Raw genomic sequence first — 24,137 nt, forward strand, 5'->3', positions numbered from 1 at the left:
GTGGGGCTGGTCTGTCCCCTGGAACATCATTTGTACAGCTTGTCCTGCCACACAAGGGACGTCAGTGCCTCTGCATCCGCCCACTCTCGAGGCTGCTCTGGGGACCCTTGTTTGACATTCGAGAAGCACAAGAAGTCCTGTGGCAACTCATAGACTAACCTGGTTTACAGCATCAGATGCATGAAGCGGGTCTTTGCCCATGAAAGCTTTTGCTCCAAAATCTCTGTTAGTCAAAAGGTGCCACAGGACTTTGTGCTGTTCTCGAAGATACAGACTAATAGGTCAGATCAGACAGGGGCAAGTGGCCCATTGTCAGAGTCTAATGGGGAGATATATTAACACCCAGGGCAGTGAAGCTGCTTTTGGCAGGGTCCGGCCACTCCCAGCCTCCCCCCACAACCCCGTGCTGCAGCTGGTTCTCCACCCCCCAGAGCTGGGGTGCTCCCGCAGCTAACTTTGGGATGGGGCCCAGTGCTGCGGCCTGGCCCTGGACCCCATGTTGCCCCCTCTTCTGCACCGGAGCTGGGGCCTGGGCCAGGAAAGCCACAGAATGCAGCTGTAGCGCGGACGCTCCCTGGGTCTGTCAGCAGAAGGCCACTGTAGCGCAGCCCCAGCCTGTCAGTCTGATGTGTGAGCTGAGCAGATCTACGTGAACAACAGGGGTGAAAAGAACCAGGCTCAGTTCTGTTTTACACACAGCAGACAATGCCATGTTCCCGTGTCAGCCTTCCAGCTGGCTCTGCTCTCTGGACTGGGAGTGCCAAGTGCACACACCACCTCAGAGGGGGGGACCTCGGTGTCCCTGGCTGGCGGGGGGGAGAAGGTGGAGGGGGGGCAGTCCCTGTCCACAGGTCCCCACCAGGGAGAGGGAGGAGGGGCTGGGCATTGCTGAGAATGGGGAAGGGGTGCAGGCTGGTCCGTGGGCAGTCAGGGCGGTGCTGCTTGGCCCTGGCATCTCCCCAGGGTGGGGGGAACCCCTGCTGCAGTTCCTGGGGAGAAATTCCGGGTGGGGCTGCCTTCTTCAGCCCACTTTAGCTCTTGGAGTGGAGGGGCCTTTACACAGGTCGTGGGGAGTCTGGATCCTTGGCGGAGTGGGGGTGGAGCAGCCCGTGATGCTGGTCCCAGGCCCAGGTTGAACTGGAGTGTGGGTGGACAACCTCAGCCCCCCTTTGGGGATGTCAGGCCTCAGCCACAGGACTGGGGTTGGTGGCACCTGGGGGTTAGGACTGGGCCATGGTTCTCTGCCCGGGGCTGAGGTGATCTGAGGTGGCTTTCCTGGCCCAGGCCCCAGCTCTGGTGCAGAACAGGGGGCAACATGGGGTCCAGGGCCAGGCCGCAGAACTGGGCCCCATCCGAATGTTAGCTGGGGGAGCTCCCCAGCTCTGGGGGAGTGGGGGAACCAGCTGCAGCACTGGGTTGTGGGGGTGGCCTCTGCCCCAGCTCTGGGCTAGGAGGTGAGGGAGGTCGTGAGGGCTGGGGCTGATCCGTGGTGCTGGACACGGCCACAGAGTGATCCAAGAAAGTGGGGGTGGTTGGGGGGCGTGTTGGCCAGCTGCAGTCCCTGCTCTGGTGGCAAGTGAGGTGATGACGTGTGGGTTGACCTTGGCCAAAGGCTGTGTCAGGGGGCCATGCGCCCAGCCCAGAGCTGATCTGGGGTCCTGCCTCCAGCGCCAGGGGAGTCAGGGGGCCATGAGGGCAGGGCTGATCCCCACCATTGAATTCCACTGAACTCCTTGGTGAGGAGAATGTGCCATTCTGGCCAGTCTCAGCTCTCAGGGGTGCTGCGGTGGCTGGGACAGGTCCCCCCCACCCTCCATTGCAGTCCCTCCCCCTCCTCAAGATGGGGCTTGCTACCCCCGGAGCACTGTGCAGCTGAGCTCAACCTCTCTCCCCAGAGCTGGGGCTGTGGTGAGTACCTGGGGTGGCCTTGGCTCGGCTGCCTCCCCAGAGATGGGTCCGCCCCCACCTCACCTCACTGGCGCTGGCTCTGGCCCCCCTGTAGCCTGAACTACCAGAGGGGAGGGACCAGCCCCAGCTGTGGGGAGAGGGCACCGAGCAGCTGTGCGGCTGGGGCTGTACTGGGGCTGCTTCCAACCTCAGGTCCACCCGGCCGGCGGGGGTGCTGCAGTCTTGGCCCCAGCTGTGATGCACTGGCGAGGAAGCCAATCTCGTTTGCTTTTCTGAGCCCCATGCCCACTCCTTGTGATTCATCAAGGGAGTCACCAGGCACTGGGCCGACAGCACGTCCCCAGCAACGACAGATCACAACACAGTAACTCTAACCCTGGAACCGATCCCTGCAACAAACCTCGCTGCCAGCTCTGCTCACAGCTCTACCCCAGTGACATCATCACAGCACCTAACATCAACCACACCACCAGGGACTCCCTCACCTGCACAGCGACGAATGGAATATCTGCCATCGTGTGCCAGCAATGCCCCACTGCCATTTACACTGGCCAGACTGGACAATCTCTCCGTAAAAGAATAGATGGACACAGCTCAGACATCAGGAAGGGTAATGGACAGAAGCCGGTGGGAGACACTTCCATCTCCCTGGACACTCAGTGGCAGATTTAAAAGTAGCAGTCCGAAAACAAAGTCATTTCACAAATCAAATGGAGAGAGAAATTTCTGAGCTGTAATTTATTCGTAAATTTGACTCCATCAACCAAGGATGAAACAGAGACTGGGAGTGGCCGGCCCCTTTCAAAAGCAGCGTCTCTGCCCTGGGTGTTAATATCTCCCATTTAGACTCTGACAATGGGCCACTTACCCCTATCTGATCTGACCTGGTTTTTCCTCTTTTGATACACACGACTGACAATGGGCCATTTCCACTCTGACTGAATAGACCTTGTCAGCTCTGGCCCTCCCTTTTACTGGGACCCCACTCTTTAAATACCCCTGTGTGTTTGGTTTTTATAGAAGGCAAAGGGCAAATAAGCTCGGCTGGTTTAACGAACGAAAGGGATAAACTTCAGTGGCATTGGCCAGCCCTGTTCTCCTCTTGTTTATCAGGCTGTTGCCACAGAACATTAGCGTGCAGTGAGTGGTTTGCTTCATGGAAATCCTTCTTCAGCGCAGAATTGAATCTGCATCACTGTGCCTGGGACGACCAGAGGCGCCAGAGGACATCAACATGCAACTGAAAACAGCAAAAGTCAGACGTCATATTTTTTTGCACACGCTGGCTCAGGCAAAGCCCTGGTGTCACCACACTGACAAGAGGAGGTTACACCAGGGAACAGCTTGGCCCATGGCTCTGAAAATTTCTTGCAATTTTCTAGCAGTATTTCAGGGGCCATGACACAATTAATGTTGCTGTTAATTAATACCCAGAGGGCCTAATTGCAAACCATCCTTCCCCTGGGGAATAAGAAACTTTGGAGTCCACTGAACTATTCTTGTGTGAGTTTAAATCCCCTGTTCCCCAGTTGTTGCAAACAGGTTAGCTAAAGGGGCTGGGAATATTAAGCTGGACTTTTACACGTATGAATCCGGGTCCCTTTGCGGCTGTCCACATATTGATAAAACGTGTCATGGCAATTTGGTAGATTTGGCATATTTCCCAATGTACATGATAAGAAATGCCCTGTCTATGGTTCAAGGCCCAGGACATGTGTGAGGTCAATAGGTGGAGAACTAGTGACTCCCAATGGAGTCTGACCTGTTCCTCACCATTCCTTCATTTAACACTCAGTAATTTTAGCCTGGGAAGGTATGAATGTATTTTGAGCATTTATGGAAATTTAGGTGCAGAATGACTCATCAGCGAATTAAAAACACCAAAAAGTAGCACTAATTAAACATTCCAGCACATTCATTAATATCTATATCACATCTACCATCTTCTTTGAGAAGTTTTCCATAATTCTTTACCCCTGAGATTTTCAGATAAACCAAAGGAAATGACAAGGACAATGGTTTGTATTGTCCCGAGTGAACTTGTCCAAGATTCAAACATTCTAAGGACATTAAGGGATTATAAAGTAATCCCACCTGCAGAGTCTCAATTGATTCCTGAATGTAACCCAGCAAGTGGAACTGAAAATGAGGATACTGTTCAGAGAACTAACACATCTTTCGTTAGAGAAAATTCACAGATCCCAATGCCAAAAAGGCCCAGTTCAATCATCTCGCTGGATCACCTGTAGAGCATTGGCCAGTGAATGTCCCCCAAAACAATTCCTTTTGAGTTAGAGCAGAATTTGAAGCAAATCCAATCTTGTTTTGAAACTTGCCAATGATGGAGAATCCACCATGAACCACTGGAAATTGTTTCCATGATTAATTAATCTGTGTATTTCAATTGTCTTAATGTCTAGACTGCTCATAAGTTATTGCCTACAGTTTACTTCTATAAGCTAAATATAAGTGGCTCCTTCCATTTCTGCCAAAAGCCACTTATCTAGAGCATGGATAGATCCTTTAGCGTTTTCTGAGACCATTTCAGTTATTCACCAAGGCTTTCAGTGTAAGGTCTCAAGCAAAAATGGAAAGAAGGAAAATCCAGGGACCTTTAGACAGGTCAGCCTTACCTCAGTACCTGGGAAAATAGCAGAGGGGATCCTCAAGGAATCCATTTTGGAGCACGTGAATGAGGGACAAGTGATTGAAAGTAGTCAACATGGATTCACCAGTGACAAGTTCTGTCTGACCAATCTGACGATCTTCTATGGCTCTGTGGACATGAGGAAGTCAGTGGATGTGATGTACCTTGAGTTCAGCAAAGCTTCTGTTACAATCTCCCACAACATTCTTGCTCATAAGTTGATCAGGTATGAATTGGATCCATGGACTATAAGAGAGATAGAAAGCTGGCCTGATGGTCAGGCCCAACAGATAGTGCTCAATGGCATAATATCTGGATGGTGGTTGGTTTCAAGCAGAGTGTCCCAAGGTTCGGTTCTGGGGCCACTGTTGTTCAACACCTTTATTAATGACTTGGATGAGGGATGGGATTGCACCCTCAGAAAGTCTGTGGATGACACCAAGCAAGGAGAGAGGTAAATAAGTTTGAGAGCAGACAAAGGATCCAGAGTGAGCTGGATAAATGGAAGGATTGGGCCAATAGAAATCTGATGAGGTTCAACAAGGAGAAGTGCAGAATCCTGTGCCTGGGACAGAAGAATCCCAAGAAAGAGAGAAAGAAAGAAAAGGGGGTAAAGCTGTTATTAAGGATGCAAATGGTCCTTTTCCCCCAGAGGCAGAAACTGAAAAAAATCTGGAAAAAGAAAATTCCAAAATATTGAAACAGCAACAGAGAACCCCAACAGAGAACCCCCCTCCCTGGTTTTACCCCATTACAGACGTTCACTCATGACAATTGGTTTCTGAAAGTAACCACTTTACGAATCCCTTTCCGCAGGGACTGTTGGACCTCCTTGTTCCTGAGGCAGTAGATGATAGGGTTGATCAGGGGAGTCAGGACGATGTAGAAGACAGAGAATGTTTTGTGTAGGGCCTTGGGCACGTTGGCTGTTGGAACCACATAGACACTGATCACGCACACATAGAAAACGGTCAGCACAAAGAGGTGACAGGAACAGGTGGAAAAGGCCTTTTGCCTCCTGGTGGTGGACGGGATTCTCAGGATGGCAGCGATGGTACAACTGTAGAACGTCAGAGTCAGCAGCAAGTGTGCAAGTGACCCAATGGCAGCAACAACAGTTGTCAGCAGTTCCACAGTGCGGGTGTCCTCACAGGACAGCTTTATGATGGGTGCATAATCACAAAAGAAATGGTCAATTTCTTTGGAACCACAGAATGGCATTTCCCACAAGAAAGTGTTTGCTATAATGGTGAACCCAAAGCTGATGATCCAGGACCCTGCCACTAGCTGGCCACACACCCGGCCGTTCATCAGAGCAGGGTAACGCAGGGGATGGCATATCGCTAAATACCGGTCGTAAGACATGACCGCCAGTAGCACAGGTTCTACAGTGGACAAGCAACCAAAGGAACACAATTGCACAATACAAGCCTTAACAGGAATGGGTGCGTCCCTAGTCAGGAGACTGGCCAGCAGCCTGGGCAAGAAGGTGGAGGTGTAAATGATCTCCAGGAAGGACAAGTTCCCTAGTAAGTAGTACATGGGGGTGTGAAGCTGCTGATCACACACGACCAGTGCAATGATGAGGCCATTCCCAGCCACAGTTGCAATGTAGGTCACCAGAAACAGCAGAAAGAGAAGGGGCTGCAGCTCAGGGCCATTCCCAAATCCCAAGAGGATGAATTCCACGATGACTGTTTGATTTCTTCCTTCTGCTTTCTCCATGGTGCGTATCTGCAAAAAGAAAACCATGAAGTACTGATGGAGCGCGCACGGTCAGGCTGTGCTGTCAGCTGTACTGGCAGAAACCTCACCTCACAACTTCTCTCCACTGCAACAATGAAGTTGTCAAGAGTCAAAGGAAGACACAGGCTGAGCTTCCAATATGGTCAGAACAAGAGCACAGGAACCCAGTGAATTACACCCGTCTCCCTTCTCTCTCCCTCAACCCCTGCTGCACTTGAAATCCCACGGTGGGGCTGGGATTCCGACACATCTTTCTGGTATCTGTGCTGCAGTGAGACTTGGAGAAGACAAAACTCAGAAATCGTTGGCTTGCAAACGAGAGCTATTCCGAGTTCAAACACGGGCATTGGAAATAGCTTCATTGTGGTCCTGTCATCTCTCCAAATGGAGAAGACATATGAAAAATCCCCCACTGGGCAGTGGAAGCTATTTTGAGTTACCCACTAGCCCTGCAGCCAGGAGGTTAAGTTCCCAGCTTGGGCAGATCAGCAAACGAGGGGTTGAAAATAGCAGTGGTGAGAACAGGGCAGCACAAGCAGCAGTGTGGGACAGGCACTGTGTCCCTATCTGAGCTCTCAGATCGGCTTGGGCTTGGGCATGTCGCCTGGGCTGCGAAGGCCACACTGCTGTTTTTAGCCCAGGTGCTCATTTTGCCTTTGGGTCGACTGCAGCTGGGAATTTCATGGCCCAGGTGAAGTGCAGGTCAAACCTCTAGAATCCCAAACTCTTTCAGTCGGCAAAATCCATAACCCGGTGTGATTTTATGAAGCTGGATGACCCCTTGTCGTGGTTGTAGCCAGGTTTCCTGTGGTCCCATCCATTTCCTTCCAGCCACCAGTCCTGGGTCTCAGTGCTCAGTGTTGTTATTTAACTGTAATTTACCCCTGTGTCTTCTAAGAGCCCCGTAAAATCGAAAATTCCTCAAGAGAGAAATAAAATGAAAATAGACCCAGAGAAAACAGGAGGGAGCAACAAAAGGAGATAACATAGAGAGACAGAGAGTGAGCGTGTGCGTTTGTGTGAGAGAGAGGCTGTTATGTCTCCAAATGCTATGAACAAGAAAATGGATACATGTTTAAAGAGAAGTAGCTGAGCCGTGATGTTAATACAAAGGTATCAGAGTCCGTAAATCTGCAATCACCTGCTTGTTTTTCCCTGTATCACTTGTTGATAAGTCCTTATCGCCTGCTGCTATAACCACTGACTTATAATGCACGTGATCCAGCTCTGGCTTCCCCACGAGCGGAAAAGGATCACTGAGAGAAGTGCAAATAGAAATCTAGAAAACACACACACACACACACACACACACACACACACACAGAAGAAAGACCATTGTATTTGTTGGAACAATTCTACAAGCAAAGAAACACATGTGGTGAATAATGGAGTGCACACACCGATAACAAATAAACTGGATTGATTCATGGAGAATAGCTCGGATGGAAATCAGTCTTTCCCAGAGCTGGGAATGGGTGAGAGGAAATGGATCACTTGGGTTGTGTCTACTCGACAAAAATAACATCAAATTTGCTTACTTTGTAACTTTGTAAGCTACTTTGAAGTAGAGCATCTACACACACCCTACTTCAGACTTCAAAGTTGGGCTCCCTACATCGAAGTTAACTGTGAAGTCGTGGAAAATGTGTGTAGACTCTCTGTGGACAATTCAGAGAAGTGCACAACTTCAAAGTTAGCTTTGAAGTTAGTTCGTAGTGTAGCTGAACCCTTGATGATCACCTGTTCTATTCATTCCTTCTGGGGCACCGAGCACTGTCCACTGTCAGAAGAAAGGACACTGCAGTATATGGACCTTGGATCTGATCCTCCATGTTCTAAACTGGATATCCGTGTGTTCCTCCTTATTCTGCATGTTTTGCCATGAACTACTGAACTTTTTCTCTTTCCCCTGGGGCTGGACAAGCAGTGATGTTCTTTCAGACTTGGCACATGCTGGAGCAGGTCTTCATCTTTTCTAAATCTGATTACTTCATTGTCACTGTGCTGTGTTACCTTTCCCATCGATCATCTAGTGCCAGCTGCACCCTCGTCCTCACCCTTCCTTCAGATATTCTGAGCGAAGATAAAAATCTGTGTCATATATTTTCCAGTTATTCCTCCCATTGGTAGTCCTCACTGCCCACAGGAAATGGAGCACTGCGTTCCTACTGCCTGGCTGGGCTTTATTGCTCATCTTGGGCTATTTTTTTGTCATTCCCTTGCATGGAAAAGAACTGCTTCCACACTGAACATAACAGAGTCCAAAGAATTCCTGATCCCTAAGAAAAAGCAATAGAAGAAAGGGAAAGTCTCATCTGAATGGAAATTAATTCAGAGAGTCCTTTTGATCTCAAATGAAATCTCTGTTCGTGGGATAAGTATTTCAGAGGGAGTCGTGTTAGTCTGTAGGTTTGAGAACAACAAGAATTCTTGGGGCACCTTATAGACTAACAGATATTTTGGAGGATAAGGATGAGCCACAGAACAGGTCTTTGCCCAGGAAAGCTCATGCTCCAAAACATCTGTTAGTCTATCAGGTGCCACAAGACACCTTGCTGTCGATGGGATGTGTGAGCTGAGCAGAGCTCCTAGAATAACAGAAAACAAGGACCACTGGCAGGTCTATTTTACAAAAAGAGGAAAATTGAAATACTCACAAGGAGAAACCAATTGGGAGATAAATCTCCCGGTTCAGTCTGAATTCTCTGGTGCCAAACGGAGGCTAAGAAGACCCCTGAGCTGCCACAGGACCAACATTCCAGTCCTCTTTTGTGTTGGCTCAGGCAGGGACACGCCCAGCTGCAGTTACACACAGAGTCTCTGAGCAGCACTGGTGGTAACCAAGGAAGGAAAAGCTCCAGCTCCCTGCCTAGGAACTGCGACTGCCCTGCCCGGCCCTGCTCAAAGCACCGACCCAGAGGAGCTTGTAACCGGCTTTGCCTCTCCCTCTGCGTGCAGAGGATTAGCCACAGGAGTGTGACCAGGCTGGGATTCTGCCCTCGATATTCCATGTAGAGACACACAGCTTAGGTTAAACTACACCCACATTCACTTGCTACTAACTGTTGATTTTCTGGGCTAGCAAACAGATCGAAGCAGGTTAACGGGCAAACCCACCAAGAGGCACAGTGAGCATAAGGCCCCAGTTAGACGGGTTATGGATTAGCAGGTTCTCACCCTGACTCCTGATACCGGGAAACTGGCAGAATGGCCAGGCACGAGCTGCAGCTGATTTGAGGTTTGGGTTTTTCAGGTGCCCATAGACAGCCTGAGATCACTTTAGTCGGGTCCAGCCCTTCCCCCCCGTGTAGCCTTTTTTCTCAGCTCTTTCCAGGAGTGCTCTTGTGTGGAGTGCAAAGAGGAAGTGAGGAGCTGAGTCCCTCCCATTTATAGCTTCAGCGCAGGGCAGGAACGCTTTGTTTCCAGTCTTGGGTCTCAGACCAGCGGGTGGAAAAACACCGATTTCCTAACATGGCGCCCAGAGTTCTGGGATTTCATCACTTGCCCCCGTAGACTCACAGCTGCTGTTATTTACAGGCTCTGTGGGGAGTTGCCGGGAAGGCTCACCCGGGGGGTAGGAGCTTCTCTAAGGCCCATCGTGTTCCCTAAAGCTGTGGCAGCTGCCCCAGCGTCTGAGTGTGGGTCTGTGGGGTCCAGGGCTGATCTGTAACACTGGGCCAAACATCACTGTGTCCTGAAGACCTCAGGGGCCGGATCAAGTCCCCATCTGGTCCCAGTCCCAATCCCAGAACCGGCTGTTAGGGGTAGAGGCTGGTGCCGGGCCAGCTCCCCACCACAGCCCTAGATACTGAGGGGGGCTTTGCCCCAGGAGCGATGCACTCAGGGACGGTGGGACTGGGCTCTGGGGACAGGTGGGCACACTGAGGCTGGTCCACTACCAGTGATGGGGCCATGGTACAATGGCCTGAGCCCCTGCTGTGGGGAGCTCTGGGGCTCCAGCTGCAGCCTGGCCTGTGGGTGTGGGAGGGGGACAGGATCCCTCTGCCTGGCCCAGGCACATGTGTCAAAGCTACCAAATGACTCTTCACTCTTTGCCAGCATTTAGACAGGGGGCAAAGACCCACTTTGTCAGATGTGTGTCGTGGAGATTCCAGAGGTTTAATTATACAGGTTCCCGGAAAAGGGGGTGTCCAGAGCTGACAAGGTGCATTCAGTCATAGGGACCCCGTCCAGAAGCTAAGGTGGAGGTGTGAACATCAAGAGAGGAGAAGCTGTTTCTGTGGTTGACCAGCCACTCCCCATCTCTCTTCAATTCTTTGTTCACGGTGTCAAATTTGCAGATGAATTGGAGCTCGGCAGTTGCTCTTTGGAGTCTGTTTTGAAGTTTTTTTGTTGTAGGACTGCGACTTTTAAATCTGTGACTGAGTGTTCAGGGAGACTGAAGTGTGCTCTGGGCAGGCTTGTGTGCGTTACTCGTCCTGATGTCTGATCTGTGTCCATTTATTTTTTTGTGCACAGACTGGCCAGGTTGGCCAATGGACATGGCAGAGGGGCATTGCTGGGACATAAGGGCCTATATTCCATGAGTAGATGTGCAGGTGAATGAGCACCTGACGGTGTGGTTGATGTGTTGGGTCCTGTGATGGTGTCGGGGTTGGAGATGTGGAGGCAGAGGTGGCAGCGAGGTTTGTTGCAGCGAGGTTTGTTCCAGATTTAGAGTTCCTGTGGTGTGGTCTATAGTAGCCGGTGAGGATTTGTTCCAGGTTGGCAGGCTGTCGGTAGGCGAGGACTGGCCTGCCTCCCAAGCTCTGTGAGAGAGAAGGATCATTGTCCAGGATGGGTGGTAGATCACCGGTGATGCACTGGAGAGGTTTCAGCTGGGGGCCGTGTATGATGGCCAGTGATACTCTGTTATGTTCCTTGTTGGGCCTGTCATGTATCTTGTGGCTTCTGGATACCCGTCTGGCTCTGTCGATCTGTTTCTGCACTTCCTTAGCTGGGGGTTGTAGTTTTTGGAAAGCTTGGGAAAGGGCTTGTGGGAGTCTGAAGGATTGGAGCAAATGCGGCTGTACCTTAGTGCTTGGCTGTGTACAATGGATCGTGGGGTGTACCCTGGATGGAAGCTGGAGGCACGTCGGTCAGACATGGAGGTGAAAAAGCTGCTTGGAGACACCTCCCCACTCCTCAGCCAGAGCCAGGAGACAAATCAATACGCACTGACAAAGAAAGAGCAGTTCAGTAGCACTTTAAGGACTAACAAAATCATGTCTGAGGTGATGAGCTTCAGATCTGAAGAAGTGGGTCTGTCCCACGAAGCTCATCACCTCAGACATTATTTTGTTCGTCCTTAAAGTGCTCCTGGACGGCTTTTTTGTGTTGATCGTATATAGACTAGCACGGCCGTCTCTCTGTTACAGTGCGCACTGCTGTCACATTTGAGAGAGAACCCAGCCCCAAAAGGGGTTGTGCCCCTGCCTGTCCTTCAACACTGGTGTCCTGAATGCTCTGCAAAAAATAAAATAAAATAAAATATTAACACACCACAGGCAGCGTCCTGAGTATGTGTGTGCTGAGTTTTCTGTGTTGTCCCAGCCTTGCCTCTGGTCACTCAGTGGGTGGGCTTCCCATGGTCTTTTTGGGCAGGCAGTGCCTTCCCTGGCCTATGTTACCTACTGCCCACGTTCACCCTGGTCCCTGTCACTCACTTATCCATTGCACGAGTGATCCCTGCCTCTTGCCTCGGCCTAACATTTCTCAAAAGCTGTGCTCTGCTCTGTTCAGCCCTGGTGTAGACCATTCAGAAGCACAGAAGGGACATTTTCTCATGTAAAGAGACAGAAAGCCCAGGCTATGACTTTGACTGCCATGGACCAACTCTTCCACTCTGAAAGGGCCGTGAGTTGGGTTTAAAAGAACAGGAGAAAAATATCAGAGAGGGAGCCGTGTTGGTCTGTAGCTTCGAGAACAATAAGAAGTCGTGTGGCACCTTGTACATGAACAGATATTTTGGAGCATAAGTTTTTGTGGGCAAAGACCTGCTTTTTCAGTTGTTGTAGAATATTCAGAAGAACAATAGAGTCATAGACTACTAGAGCTGGATGAGAAATCAGGAATTCATGAAGACCAGGCCCCTGCTCCAAGCAGGACCAACCCTGACGAACAAAATTCTTGTGCATAAGTTAAGGACGTATGGATTGGATACAGGGACTGTAAGGTAGAGAGAAAGCTGGCTGGGTGGTCAGGCCCAAAAGGTAGCGATAAATGGCTCAATGTCTGTTTGGTGGTCGGTTTCTAGTGGATTGTGCCACGGGTCAGTTCTGGGGCTGATAGTTTTCACCATCCTTACTAATGGTCTGTAAGAGGGAACGGATTGCACCCTCAGCATATTTGCAGGTGAGACTAAGCTCAGGGAAGAGGGTAGGGTGAGTCCACGTCTGGAGTATTGCATCCAGTTCTGGCCCCACAGTATAGAAAGGATGTGGATACATTGGAGCAGGTCCCACAGAGAGCAACCGAAATGATGAGGGGACTGGAACACGTGACGTATGAGAAGAGGCTGAGGGATCTGGGTTTATTTAAGTTGCAGAAGAGAAGAGTGAGGGGGGATTTGGCAGCAGCCTTCAGCTTCCTGAAGGGGGCTCGAAAGAAGATGGAGAGAGGCTGTTCTCAGTAGTGAGATGGCAGAACAAGGGACAAGAGTGGGAGGTGCATGTTAGACATTAGGAAAACTGTTTCACCAGGAGGGTGGGGAACCACCGTGATGTATTGCCTAGAAAGGTGGTGAAATCTCCATCCCTAGAGGTTTTTAAGTCCCAGCTTGACAAAGTCCTGGCTGGGATAATTCAATCTGCGTTGGTCAGAACAGGACTGGACTAGATGACCTCCTGATGTCCCCTACAGCCCTAGGAGTCTATGATTCTGTGACTAAATCATCCCACCCAGGGCTTTTTCAGCCAGAACTTAAAGACCTCTAGGGAAGGAGATTCCACCACCTCTCTAGGTAACACATTCCAGTGCTTCACCAGCCTTCAAGGGAAATAGCGTTTTTTTTTTCCTAATAGCCAACCTACACCTCCAACATTACAATTTGAGACCATTGCTTCATGTTCTGTCATCTGTCTCCGCTGAAAACACCCTCTTGCCATCCTCTTTATACTCCAACTTCAAGTATTTGAAGGGTGCTATCAATCGTCCCCTCAGTCGTCTCTTCTGAAGACTAAATAAATCCAAATCCCACAGCATTGCCCCGTAAATCATGTGCTCCAGCCCCCTGATCATTTTGGTTGCCCTCTGCCGGACTGTCTGGAGTGTGCCCACATACTTTTTGTAATGGGAGGGGACCCAGAATTAGACACAATATATTAGATGTGGCGTCACCAGTGTCAAATAAAGGGGAATAATCTCTTCCGTAGATCTGCTGGCATTGTCCCTAATAAAGAGCCCAGTATGCCATTAGCCTTCTTGTTTCTTTGTAAACTCTCTCTGAAAGGAAGGTTGAGAATGAGAGGAACCCCCACGTGAAGCCATCCCAAGTGCGTCTTCCTGGGTTAAGGGATTTTTCTTTCCACTTAGGTGGTGGCAGCTACAGCCCAGGGACAGGACATCTGTGACATTGGGGAGTGGTTTTTTTTTGTTTTTTTTTTAAGAAGAGCATTGCAGGAAAGTTATTTTGTAAGGTTTTGTGGGACCCCAATTTCTGCCATCAGAATGTCAGAGTGGGGGGCAGGCCTGACACATATACCAAAAAAGCTGCCCAGGTCTAATAAGCGCATTCATTGGCTTGAAACGCTTTTGGAGGGAGCGGACGTGCTATTCCGACATCCCTGAACACGTTATTGCAGGAGGAGTACAGGGATGCCTTGACATAGGGCTTTATTTTAGCATGTGGCACCAGTGAGACAGAGCCACATGCTGATACAGCCTGTTTTCAGGTGAGGTTGTCTCATAGACACAGCCTGTGAGAATGAGCTTATCGCCCATTTGGAAAGAGCAGGAAGACAGGCAGAAGTGATGGACTCAGGCAGTATCAGGATATTTTGCAGAGGCATTTGAGAAGTTTGTACACCCAAAGCCTACCATTAAAGTTACCATTAAATAGACGAGCACGGCTTTCTCTCTGGTACTGTTAGAACAAACCCAGTGTGGGACAGGAAGTGTTTAGAAGGAACGAAACCATTGATCTGGTTTTACAGAGCAGAACTGTGGCTGCTCCCTTCGCTCTAGGGACTGAACTGCCCTGACAGCAGGTCCTGCCATGGGAACGGGAACCAGGCGAGTCCCCAGGCCCGCAGGCGGAGCGACCCCACTGCACAGCGCCAGCAGCGAGTGGAAAGTGGGAATGGGGGAATCCCACTCCTCCAGCCACGTGTTTCTGAACCTTTTGCCCTTTGCTAAACGCCCCTCAGATCCCTTGTCAGCTGCCTGGGCTCTCAGCTGGACAGACCCACTCAGCGGGTGTCGGGTCGGACAGGTCTTGGTGGAGGCCAAGACCCGCGGGAAGTGAATTAGTTACACAGGAGGGAGGTGTGGAGGGACAGCGGAGCAGCCGGCTTGTTCCACAAAAGTACCTCTGCCAGCCCCTCCGGCAGCCACAAGCCCCACAGGCAAACCCCCAGATTCTCCAGCTGCTCCACCCACCCGACCGACAGCCCCTGCTCGGGGGAGAGGTCATTGAAACCTGGGTCACCAGCTGCACCCAGCTTCTTCCGGCCCCAAAGGGTCCAGCCGCAGCCCCAGGTCAATCCAGGCTTGGCTCTCACCCAACCAGCACGCTGGGCCTGGCCTTCAGCATCCACGTGTACAGGTGTGTTAACACCGACAGACAGACCCGGGCAGAGAGTGAGTGCAGGTGGCGCATTCCAGACGTCCCCCACGGCCACTGATGCAGCCAGCCACGTCCTGTGCTGATGTCCTGAAAGTATCTGAACACCCCCCACGGGGCGGGAGCCCTGGGGACACTGGCTTAGTTCCCGCAGGCTGGAGAACTGGGCGCTGGAATACTGGAACCGGAACCCAAACTGGGAGCGAGGTGGTCACCGCCAGGGCATCTGACAGCTTTCCACGGGGAGGGAAACGTCCTTTCTCCTTCCCACAGGCACTGGCGGCTCAGAGTCACCCGACCCCGGTGAGCCGCTGTGGGAAACTGCCCTCGGTGGCTGGTTTCCCCTGCACGGCCCAGTCCAGTCACATGGCAGCTGGGATGGACATCTGGGCATCCGATTTCAACCCCATTGCTCAGCCCAGGCCACCTGACCCCTTGGGCTGCTGTGGACGACAAGTCCCACTTCCCTGAGATGTGTATTCGACGCCTGAGCCTGGTGTCTAGCCCAGCAGCCTGGTCCTCTGTGTGTGTGTGTGTGTGTGTGTGTGCGCGCGCGTGTGTGTCACACCTCCTAGTGTGACTCTCAACACTCAGACATTTCTAACACAGCTACAGAGCCAATCTGTGTAACTTCTCACATGACCACGGCACCGACACACAAGTCACACACAGCTTCAGGGCATCTCCAGTTTTCATCAGACCCCTCACTTGGCCCCCCAGCCCCAGGGTCGGTGCCGCTCTCCACACCGGTGACAGAAATGGCTTCCACAGCCAGGGCACAGCTCCAGTCCCGGCACAGAGGTGCCCCTGCCCGGCTGGGCTGGCGTGGCCCTTCTCCCCACGGCGGGTGGGAACTTCTCCGGCGCCACCGACCTCAGGGCCCCGGCGGCAGAACGCCCTGGCTGCGATGTCGGCCCTGGGGTGCAGAGACTCTGTGGGGATGGGAACCTGCTCCAGAGCCGGCCGAGTTCCCCCAGCCCTGCCCCACGGTGCCTTCTGCCCCATGGCACCTCCTGCCCCACATCACCCTCAGCCCCACGGCGCCATCTGCCCCCTAAATCGAGCTCCTCTCTGCCCCTGACCCGAGTTCCTCTCTCAGCTCTGCCTCCCCAGCACCCATCCCCATCCTGCGCCATGTCCCAGCCCTGATGCCCAGATCCCTTTCTGCAGGACTCCTCCCTCGACAGCCACTTCCCCGGCTGGGTGTGACACGGATTGGGCCTTCCTCAGGGGAGCACTTTGCACTTGGCCTTATTCAGCTTCACCCCATTGACCTCAGGCCATTTCTCCAGTGTGCCCAGATCATTCTGAGTTACGACCCTGTTCTCCCTCCCAGCTTGGTATCACCTACAGACGTAAGCAGCGCACTCTCCACGCCCAGATCCACATCGCCGAAGATACTGAGCAGAGCTTGTCGCCAAACAGACCCCTGCAGAGCCCCCCCATTAATAGCGACTCTCTGAGAACGGCTGTATAGCCAGTTACGCACCCACCTTACAGCAGCCACATCTCAGTTTTATTTGCCTTACTAAATGCCTTACTAAAACACAGGTACACCACATCCTCCCCTTCTCCACAAGCCTTGTTATCTCATGGCAGAAAGCTATCCGATTGGCTGGACATGATTTGTACTTTACACATCCATGCTGGCTGTTACCCAGCTCCTTTTCTTCTTTAAGATATTTGCAGATCGATTCCTTAATTACTTGCTCCATTATCTTTCCTGGCACAGAAGTTAAACTGACTGGTCTGTAACTTCCTGGGTTGTTCTTATTTCCCTTTGTAGAGATGGGCACTTTATTTCCTCTTTTCCAGTCTCCTGGAATCTCTCCTGACTTTCCAAAGATGACAGCTAAAGGCTCAGATACTTCCTCTATCAGCTCCGCGACTATTCTAAGAGGGATTTCAACAGGTCCTCGTGACTCACAGACATCTAACTTCCCTAAGTAATTTTTCACGTGTTCCTTTTTCATTTTATCTTCTGATCTCACCCCCTCCCCACTAGGACTCACCACGTCCGGCATTTCTCCATCAGACGTCTTGGTGAAGACCAGAACAAAGAGGTCCTGAACCAGCTTTGTCATTTCCAGTGTTCCTGATGTTGTTCCTCGCTCCTCACTGAGCAACAGGCCTACCCTGCGCTTGGCCTTTCTCTTGCTTCTCATGTATTGCTGGCTGGCCTGACGGTACAACCAACATCTCTTCGCCTCCTTCTGCCTCACACAACCTCAGTTTCAGGACTCCCTCACACCTCTCCCTGTCAGCATCCCACAGGGCATTGTCAGAAGAAAGGGGTAGTAAGGAAAAGAGCTTTGCACAGTCTGACCTGGGAAGGACACGGCCGGCGGAGGTGGACCTGGAATGAAACGCCTCTCCTTGGAAGCTTTGTTTTCCTTTCACATCTCCAATTCTGAAGGTCAAAAATCAGGAAGATACTTTGATTAAATCTGTTCCTTTGGGTTTTTTTCCCCAATGAATTATAAATGCGGGGAAATCATTCTGCCTTTCAAATGTAAAAAACATATAAAAAGAGAAGATAGTCGATAAGGTGCCACAGGACGTCTTGGTTTTGAAGGTACAGACTAAGACGGATACCTCTCAGATGCAAAAAGAGAATAGAAATTTAAAATTTTGGGGTAATTTGTCAACAAAAGTTTCTCTTCCATTTTCCTGAGAGGAAACGAAAAAAATATTGAGAGCCGTTGTGAGAAATTCAGTAAAATATTTATAAATTTCCCTTCACCAGGACCCACACCACCCAATTTTGATTCACTCGAATTCTCAGTCTCTAGTTTCTCCAGTGGTGAGAAAAGCTGCTCTTCTGTAAAGTTTTTCTCAAGGCTCCTTTCACCTCTTTGTTCCTCAAAGTGTAAATTATGGGGTTCAACACTGGTGAGACAATTATGTTCAATAGGGAAATCAATAGGTCACTCTCTGTAGTGGAGCCAGTGTTGGGTACCAGGTAGGTGATGAGGGCCGTTCCATAGAACACAGTCACCACGGTGAGGTGGGAGAAGCAGGTGGAGAAGGCTTTACGCCTTCCCTCCGCCGATGGCAGCTTGAGGATGGTGGAGATAATGCGGATGTAGGACAGGAGTATCAACAGGAAAGGGCCCAGGTTGAACAGAACTGCCACCATACGGCCTACAGCCTTAATCATTGATGTGTCGGCACATGCCATTTTCAACAATGGTGGAGCATCACAGAAGAAGTGGAGGATGCAGTTGGAGCCACAGAAGGGCAGGCTGAAAAGCCACATGTTCAGAGGAACTCCCACCGAGATGCCAGCAGCCCATGAAGCCCCCGCGAGCAGAGCACATGCCCGGCCGCTCATGATGGTTGTGTAGTGCAGGGGGTGACATATGGCCACGTAGCGGTCGTAGGCCATGGCTGTGAGGAGCCAGCATTCTGTGAGGCCCATGAGGGCATTGACGTACGTCCCCGCTGCACAAGCTGCAATGGAGATGGTCTTTTCCTCCACCAGGAGGTGAGCCAGCAGCTGAGGGACCACACTGCTGGTGAAGCAGATTTCCGATGCAGATAGGTTCACCAGGAAGAAATACATGGGGGTGTGGAGGGAGGGGCTCAGCTTTATCAGCAGGATAATGAGTAGGTTCCCCATCAGGGTGAGCAGGTAGATGACCAGAAGCACCACAAAGAGAAGGATTTGCAGCTCGTTAAGGTACGAGAACCCCACCAGGATGAACACATCGACGATGGTCTGGTTCCCTCCAAGGTCACCCTCAGAAGACGTCATCTGCAGGGGGATAAAGAGACCGGGGCTGAGGCAGATCAGAAATGTGACTGCAAATTAAAACATTTGTCCTGTTTTCCTTCCTGTTGGGACCCTTCTGACTAACACCTGCGGAAATTTCTCTGTAAATAACAGCAACTGACCCGGCCTTGCTCAGGGCTATCAGTAGAGTCAGGGACATTTGGTTTGTGCACTCAAGGGGTTGACTGTCTGGTTCTGTCTCCTTGAAGTCAGGTTTCTCTGGGCTCCTCCCTGTCACTAGGTTAAGATTTTCACTGTCTTCTCCTGTCCATATGAAGGTGAGTTTCCCAGAGTTCTTCATTTTCATCTGATGGAAGAGCCGCTTGTCTCTGTCTCTGTGTTTCCAGTCCATGTTGTGTTTGTTGCATTTCCAACAGCTCTTTATTGGGCCGTTCTGTGTGAATGGGATGGAGCTGGACGTGACGGGGGTCTAATTCCCTCAGTGAATGTGGCGCTGTGTAAGTTGTGTCACTTCCAGTGGGAAAGTGCATTTCCTGCTCTGCGTCTCTGCTGTCTCGCTGCTCTGAAAGGCGTGGTGAGAAGGAACGGTGCGGTAGGTTGAGTCCATTGTTGTAGATGAGCCTGGCGCAGCCCAGGGGTGATAGTAACAGCTATGTCTTCTACGTACACTTGTATGGGCACCCCCAGCTCTTGGGGGGCTCCCCATGGGCTGTGTAAGATATGTCAGGGGGGTGGAGGCGGGTTGCTGAAGGCTGGGGACGAGGGACTCTTGGGGCTTGGGACAGTGGAGCGGTAGAGATGGGTGGTGGAGGAGGAGGAGCAGAAGATGGAAGGATTGGGCGACCAGGGCAGGGGGCAGAGGGTGCTGCAGTGAGGGCAGGGGGCTGTGGGGGAGGCCTTATTGCATGTGGTGGTTAAGGGCAGGGGATGGGGGTGCAGAAGTCAGGGGGTTGGGGGGACACGCGGCAGGGGGTGGGAAGTGCTGGGTGGTTGTACACCAGGGGGATGATTATCGACAGGGAAGAGCCTGTGAGGGCAGGGAGGGGTCAGGGCAGAGGGTTTCGGGGGTGGGAGGGTCGGGGGTGAGGGCAGGAGCTGGAGGTGCAGATGTCACAGCAGGGTTTGCTGTGGGGGATCTCAGGGCAAAGGGGGAGGAGGATGGAGTAAGGGGAGGGGGCTCAGGACAGAGGGTTTGTGGGGGCGTTAGGGCAGGTGTTTGGGTTGGAGGGGTCCTTGCTGGGGTGTGATGGAGTATGTGCAGGGTCCAAGAGGGTCGGGGCAGCTCAGGGCAGGGGGTGGAGGGTGCCAGACGGAGGGTGCGGTGTGGGGGTCGGTGCAGAGTCTGGGGGTGAAAGTGTCACCGCAGCCAAGTTCCCAAATACAATTTCTCAAACGAGGGCACATTCTCCCCTCACTCGTTTGTTAATGATACGAATAATCACACCAGTGCCCGGATTCCCCTGCAGTGACACCTCACACCAGCAAACGGACATTGGGGAGCCGAAACACGCTGGAAACCTTTTTAAGATGGAGAAAATATTTAAAACACCCAGAGGATGTAGACACTTAATGTCCGTGAAAATTTTGAAACTCTTGAGCAAAATCTTTTAGCAAAATCTTCCCATTATTAACGACGTATTGCTTTTGATTCAGTCTTTGGAAAAAAGACCTGAATTCAAGGGGTTTTTTATTTTTATTTTTTTGGATACTCTCCAGACACTCCCAGGCATTTTCTCCTGGTTTTAAGTTTGCTCATTCGAAAAATAAGAGGGGTGAGGAAAGAAAGGGGAGAAAAATGAATGAGAAGTTGAGAAAATAATTTTAATTTTTAAGATTAATTTTATTTCATTTTTTGGCTACTTGAAAATGTAAAGATTGAAAATTTTGACCCAGGATTCCATGAAAGAAATATTTTGCTCTTAACATTTCAGATCACTTTTTTAAAAAAATGACTAAAGACAGATCTTGTCATCCACAATTTGTTGACAGAATTATGTACTTGCACAGTCAATTGTTTCTGTAGAAAAATGTCAACTCCAGACAAGAGGGTGAAGTTTCTGTGAGAAACTCAGGAGAATGGTTTTGTGGGAAAGCCACTGACCTTGGGCTGCAGAGACCAAGATACAGTTTTTGTCCCACCAGAGACAACTTGGCTACGTCGACACTAGAATCACCTGTTGACAGCAGTTACTGCTGGAAGAGGTGTCCTGACAAAACTTCTACCCACAGATTGTGTCTGCACATAAAAGCAGCTCGATCTTTCAATCCGATCTGTCAACAAACCGCCCCCCTCCCCCGCCCCCAGAGCATCTACAAGGCTTTTTAACACATTTTGTACATAGACGCTTCACAGGGTTTGTCAACGACACCCAACAAAACCCCAGTTTTGTCTACGCAACTGTAGTGTATCTGGAGCCCTTTTGTGCCCATAAACAATTCACGCCCCCTCCTGGTGTGCGCTCTTCCAAGGAGAATAATGAGGTAGATGACCAATTCCCTTTGATTCTCTCACTCCTGACCTCTCCAGGGCCCTTTAAGAACCACGGACTGCGACTCACTTTCCCTTTGTGAAACAGGGCGATGCTGCAGCTCCCTGCCTTGCTAGGAAGGCTCTGAGGGCCAGTCCCCTGACGACCGTGGAGCACTCAGGTACAAGGGCGAGGAGGTGGATCTCCTTGGCACAAAGGCAGTGAAAGCGGACAGGACATTGCTCACCACTTTCCTGTCAACCTCAGAGGCTGCCAAACTCACTGCAGCTGCTCAGGAGTGGAGGCTGAAGACACGCCCAAGGAATCAGCTCCAGACAGCTGGATGTAAAAGCCTGAGCACCTCTGGGCTGAGCTGAGCACCCACAGCTGTTGGGTCAGCTGCTGGAGGAGACCCCTAAAGCTCCATCCAGGTGCCAGCCTATGAGCAGGAGAGAGACACTCACAGGGATAGTACGGGATGCTCCTCTGTCCTTGTCGGACAGGTGGCTTTTGGACACTGGAGGCTGGCAGGTCCCAGCAGACAAAGGGCGTTGGGTGTCCGGCTCCCACTGAAATTCTGGGGCTTTGCAATTCCACAGTAAAGCTACGAGACAGCTACAGACGGGTAAACTTCTCTACAAGCAAGCAGCCGCCCTGGCAATCTCACTCTGGTTTTATCTGCAGCCCCAGATACCTCCCTTGGCTCTTTCTCGGTTTCATTCACACCACCACCTTGCCCTGACATCTCTTAGCTGAGTCCTGCAGACCTGGTGTGGGACAGCCAGAGGCACAAAGATCTCGGACCATCCTGGGAGCAAAGCAGCTGTGGTTTGTCCTTCCCCTATCTGCTGAGACTGCTCTGGGAACTCCAGGTAACATCTGGAGATCCCTTTGGAGGAGCACTCGCTCTGTGAGTGCCAGATGCTATCTCCCCGGCTAAGGCTGTTCTTTCCTGAGCAGTGCAGCCCTGAGCAGCTCTCATCTTAATGCTAATAACCAGTCCCCACCGTCGCACCGCACACTGTGTGAAGGAAAAGTCCGTACCTGCTGCGACTGGCCGTGGCTGTGACCTCAGAGCCGGCTGCCTCCCAAACATCGAGGGTGTCCTGGGGCATCCAGGCTGATCATTGCCGTCCTGGCCAGCAGAGGAAGACAACCCAGTTCCAAAGAGGTGAAAGCCTCTTAAATCTCCCCGTTAAGTGTTCACTAAGCCTGGTGCTGGGCGTGACGAGATGCTGAAATCCCCTGGAGCTTTACTAGGAACGATCACGAAAGTTGTTGCTCTGGAGCTCTGGGGATTTGCCCACAAGAGGCGTCGTTAGTAACTTTAGGAACTTTCTGCAGGCTGACTTTGTGCCACGTGAAAAAACACTTCTTTGGGTTGTTGTAAATCTGCTTCGTGCTGATGTCATTTGGTCACCGGCTAGTTCTTGTGCCACGGGAAGAAGTAAATAACTCTTCTCTATTCTGCAACGAAGGGTCCTGTGGCACCTTATAGACTAACAGAAAAGTTTGGAGCATGAGCTTTCGTGAGTTAACTCACTTCTTCAGATTCTTTTTCTGAAGAAGTGAGTTAACTCACGAAAGCTCATGCTCTAAACTTTTCTGTTAGTCTATAAGGTGCCACAGGACCCTTCATTGCTGCAACAGATACAGACTAACACAGCTACCCCTCTGATCCTCTTCTCTATTCTGTTTCTTCATTGAGTAGAGGATTGTGATTTGCTTCGCTGACAGCAATTTTTCCTTTTGTCTTCCATGTGGAGAAAGTTAAAATGTTCCAGCCTTGGAAGTGTTTATTCTGAGAAATTGGCTGGAGCAGAAAACGTTCAATTTCCCCAGGGAAAACTTGCTTTGCAACCAGAACAAACCCAGTGTGGGACAGGAAGTGTTTAGAAGGAACAAAACCATTGATTTGAATTTCATTCTGGTTGTACAGAGCAGGATTGTGGCTGCTTCCTTCACTCTGGGGATTGAACTGCTCTGACAGCAGGTCCTGCCATTGGAATGGGAACCAGGCGAGTCCCCAGGCCCACAGGCAGAGCGACCCCACTGCACAGCACCAGCAGCGGGTGTATTGTGGGAATCCCACTGAGAGGGGCAGTAATATGGCTGTTCCTGATCAAGGGGAGGACGTCCAGCCCTGGACTGAGACTCAGCAGGTCTGGGCCCACCAGTTTCCAGCTTGGTGACTTTAGGCAAGGCCCCGCCCCTGTCTGTGCCTCAGTTTCTCCATCTGTAGAATGGGGATAATGGACCTTCTCTCCTCTGGAAAGTAGGTTGTGTGCTGCTGCAGAGATGACCTCAGAGTCAGTCCTAACCATGTGACAGAGCCTCGAGCAGGCCGTGGTTCCAGCTGAGGACGTACAATACACTCTAGCAAGAGAAGGAGCCTTAATAGCAGCGCCCATGTGTCCACGCCAGGGCATAGACCAGTGTCTGGTTAACACCTCCTTGGTTACACTGGCCTGTCTGCTCAGGACTGATGAGTTGGGTGGGGCCAAGAGAGCAGCCCCTGGGACGTTACTGCCCAGCCCGCTCTGCCCCAGACCCAGCTGCCATTCAGTGGGGCTCCAGGGGAACCCCTCCAACCTCCAGAGGGGCTGGCCAGGGCCAGGAAACCAGCCTTGGGCGGGAAGGGTGGGGGTGGCAGTGACATCACAAAGGCCTGTGGTAGGACCTCAGCCTATTGGAGGACAGGGATGACCTCACAGAGAGACCCTGACAAGAGCCAATCAGGACAGAGGCGCGAGGCGGGGACAAGCTCAGAGATTCCCGCGGCTTGGCAGCAGCCGGCGCCTCCCCAGGGTCTCTGCGGGGGCCGGAGGGAGAACTGGGACCGACGGGCAG

General features: G+C 51.3%; 2 protein-coding genes across 3 annotated transcripts in view; one reads left to right on the forward strand and one right to left on the reverse strand.

Annotated features, from left to right (window-relative positions):
* The window catches only part of LOC142004955 (olfactory receptor 5AP2-like), a 103,197-nt gene that overhangs the window by 55,919 nt on the left and 23,141 nt on the right, over positions 1–24,137 (forward strand). The window lies entirely within an intron of this gene.
* On the reverse strand, positions 1,935–22,780 carry LOC142004700 (olfactory receptor 6B1-like). Of its 2 annotated transcripts, XR_012643016.1 has the most exons (3): positions 22,332–22,780; positions 4,542–6,289; positions 1,935–3,148 (listed from the first exon to the last, which is right to left on the reverse strand). XR_012643016.1 is itself a non-coding variant. In XM_074982357.1 (2 exons), exon 2 carries the CDS (start codon positions 6,278–6,280, stop codon positions 5,321–5,323), a length of 960 nt encoding a protein of 319 aa, XP_074838458.1. In that variant the 5' UTR covers positions 6,281–6,289; positions 22,332–22,780; the 3' UTR covers positions 1,935–5,320. The 2 variants fall into 2 exon arrangements, 1 of the variants encoding a protein (XP_074838458.1); XM_074982357.1 differs by having other exon boundaries at positions 1,935–6,289.

The sequence above is a fragment of the Carettochelys insculpta genome, chromosome 32, assembly GCF_033958435.1.
Source record: "Carettochelys insculpta isolate YL-2023 chromosome 32, ASM3395843v1, whole genome shotgun sequence".
Taxonomy (NCBI): domain Eukaryota; kingdom Metazoa; phylum Chordata; order Testudines; family Carettochelyidae; genus Carettochelys; species Carettochelys insculpta.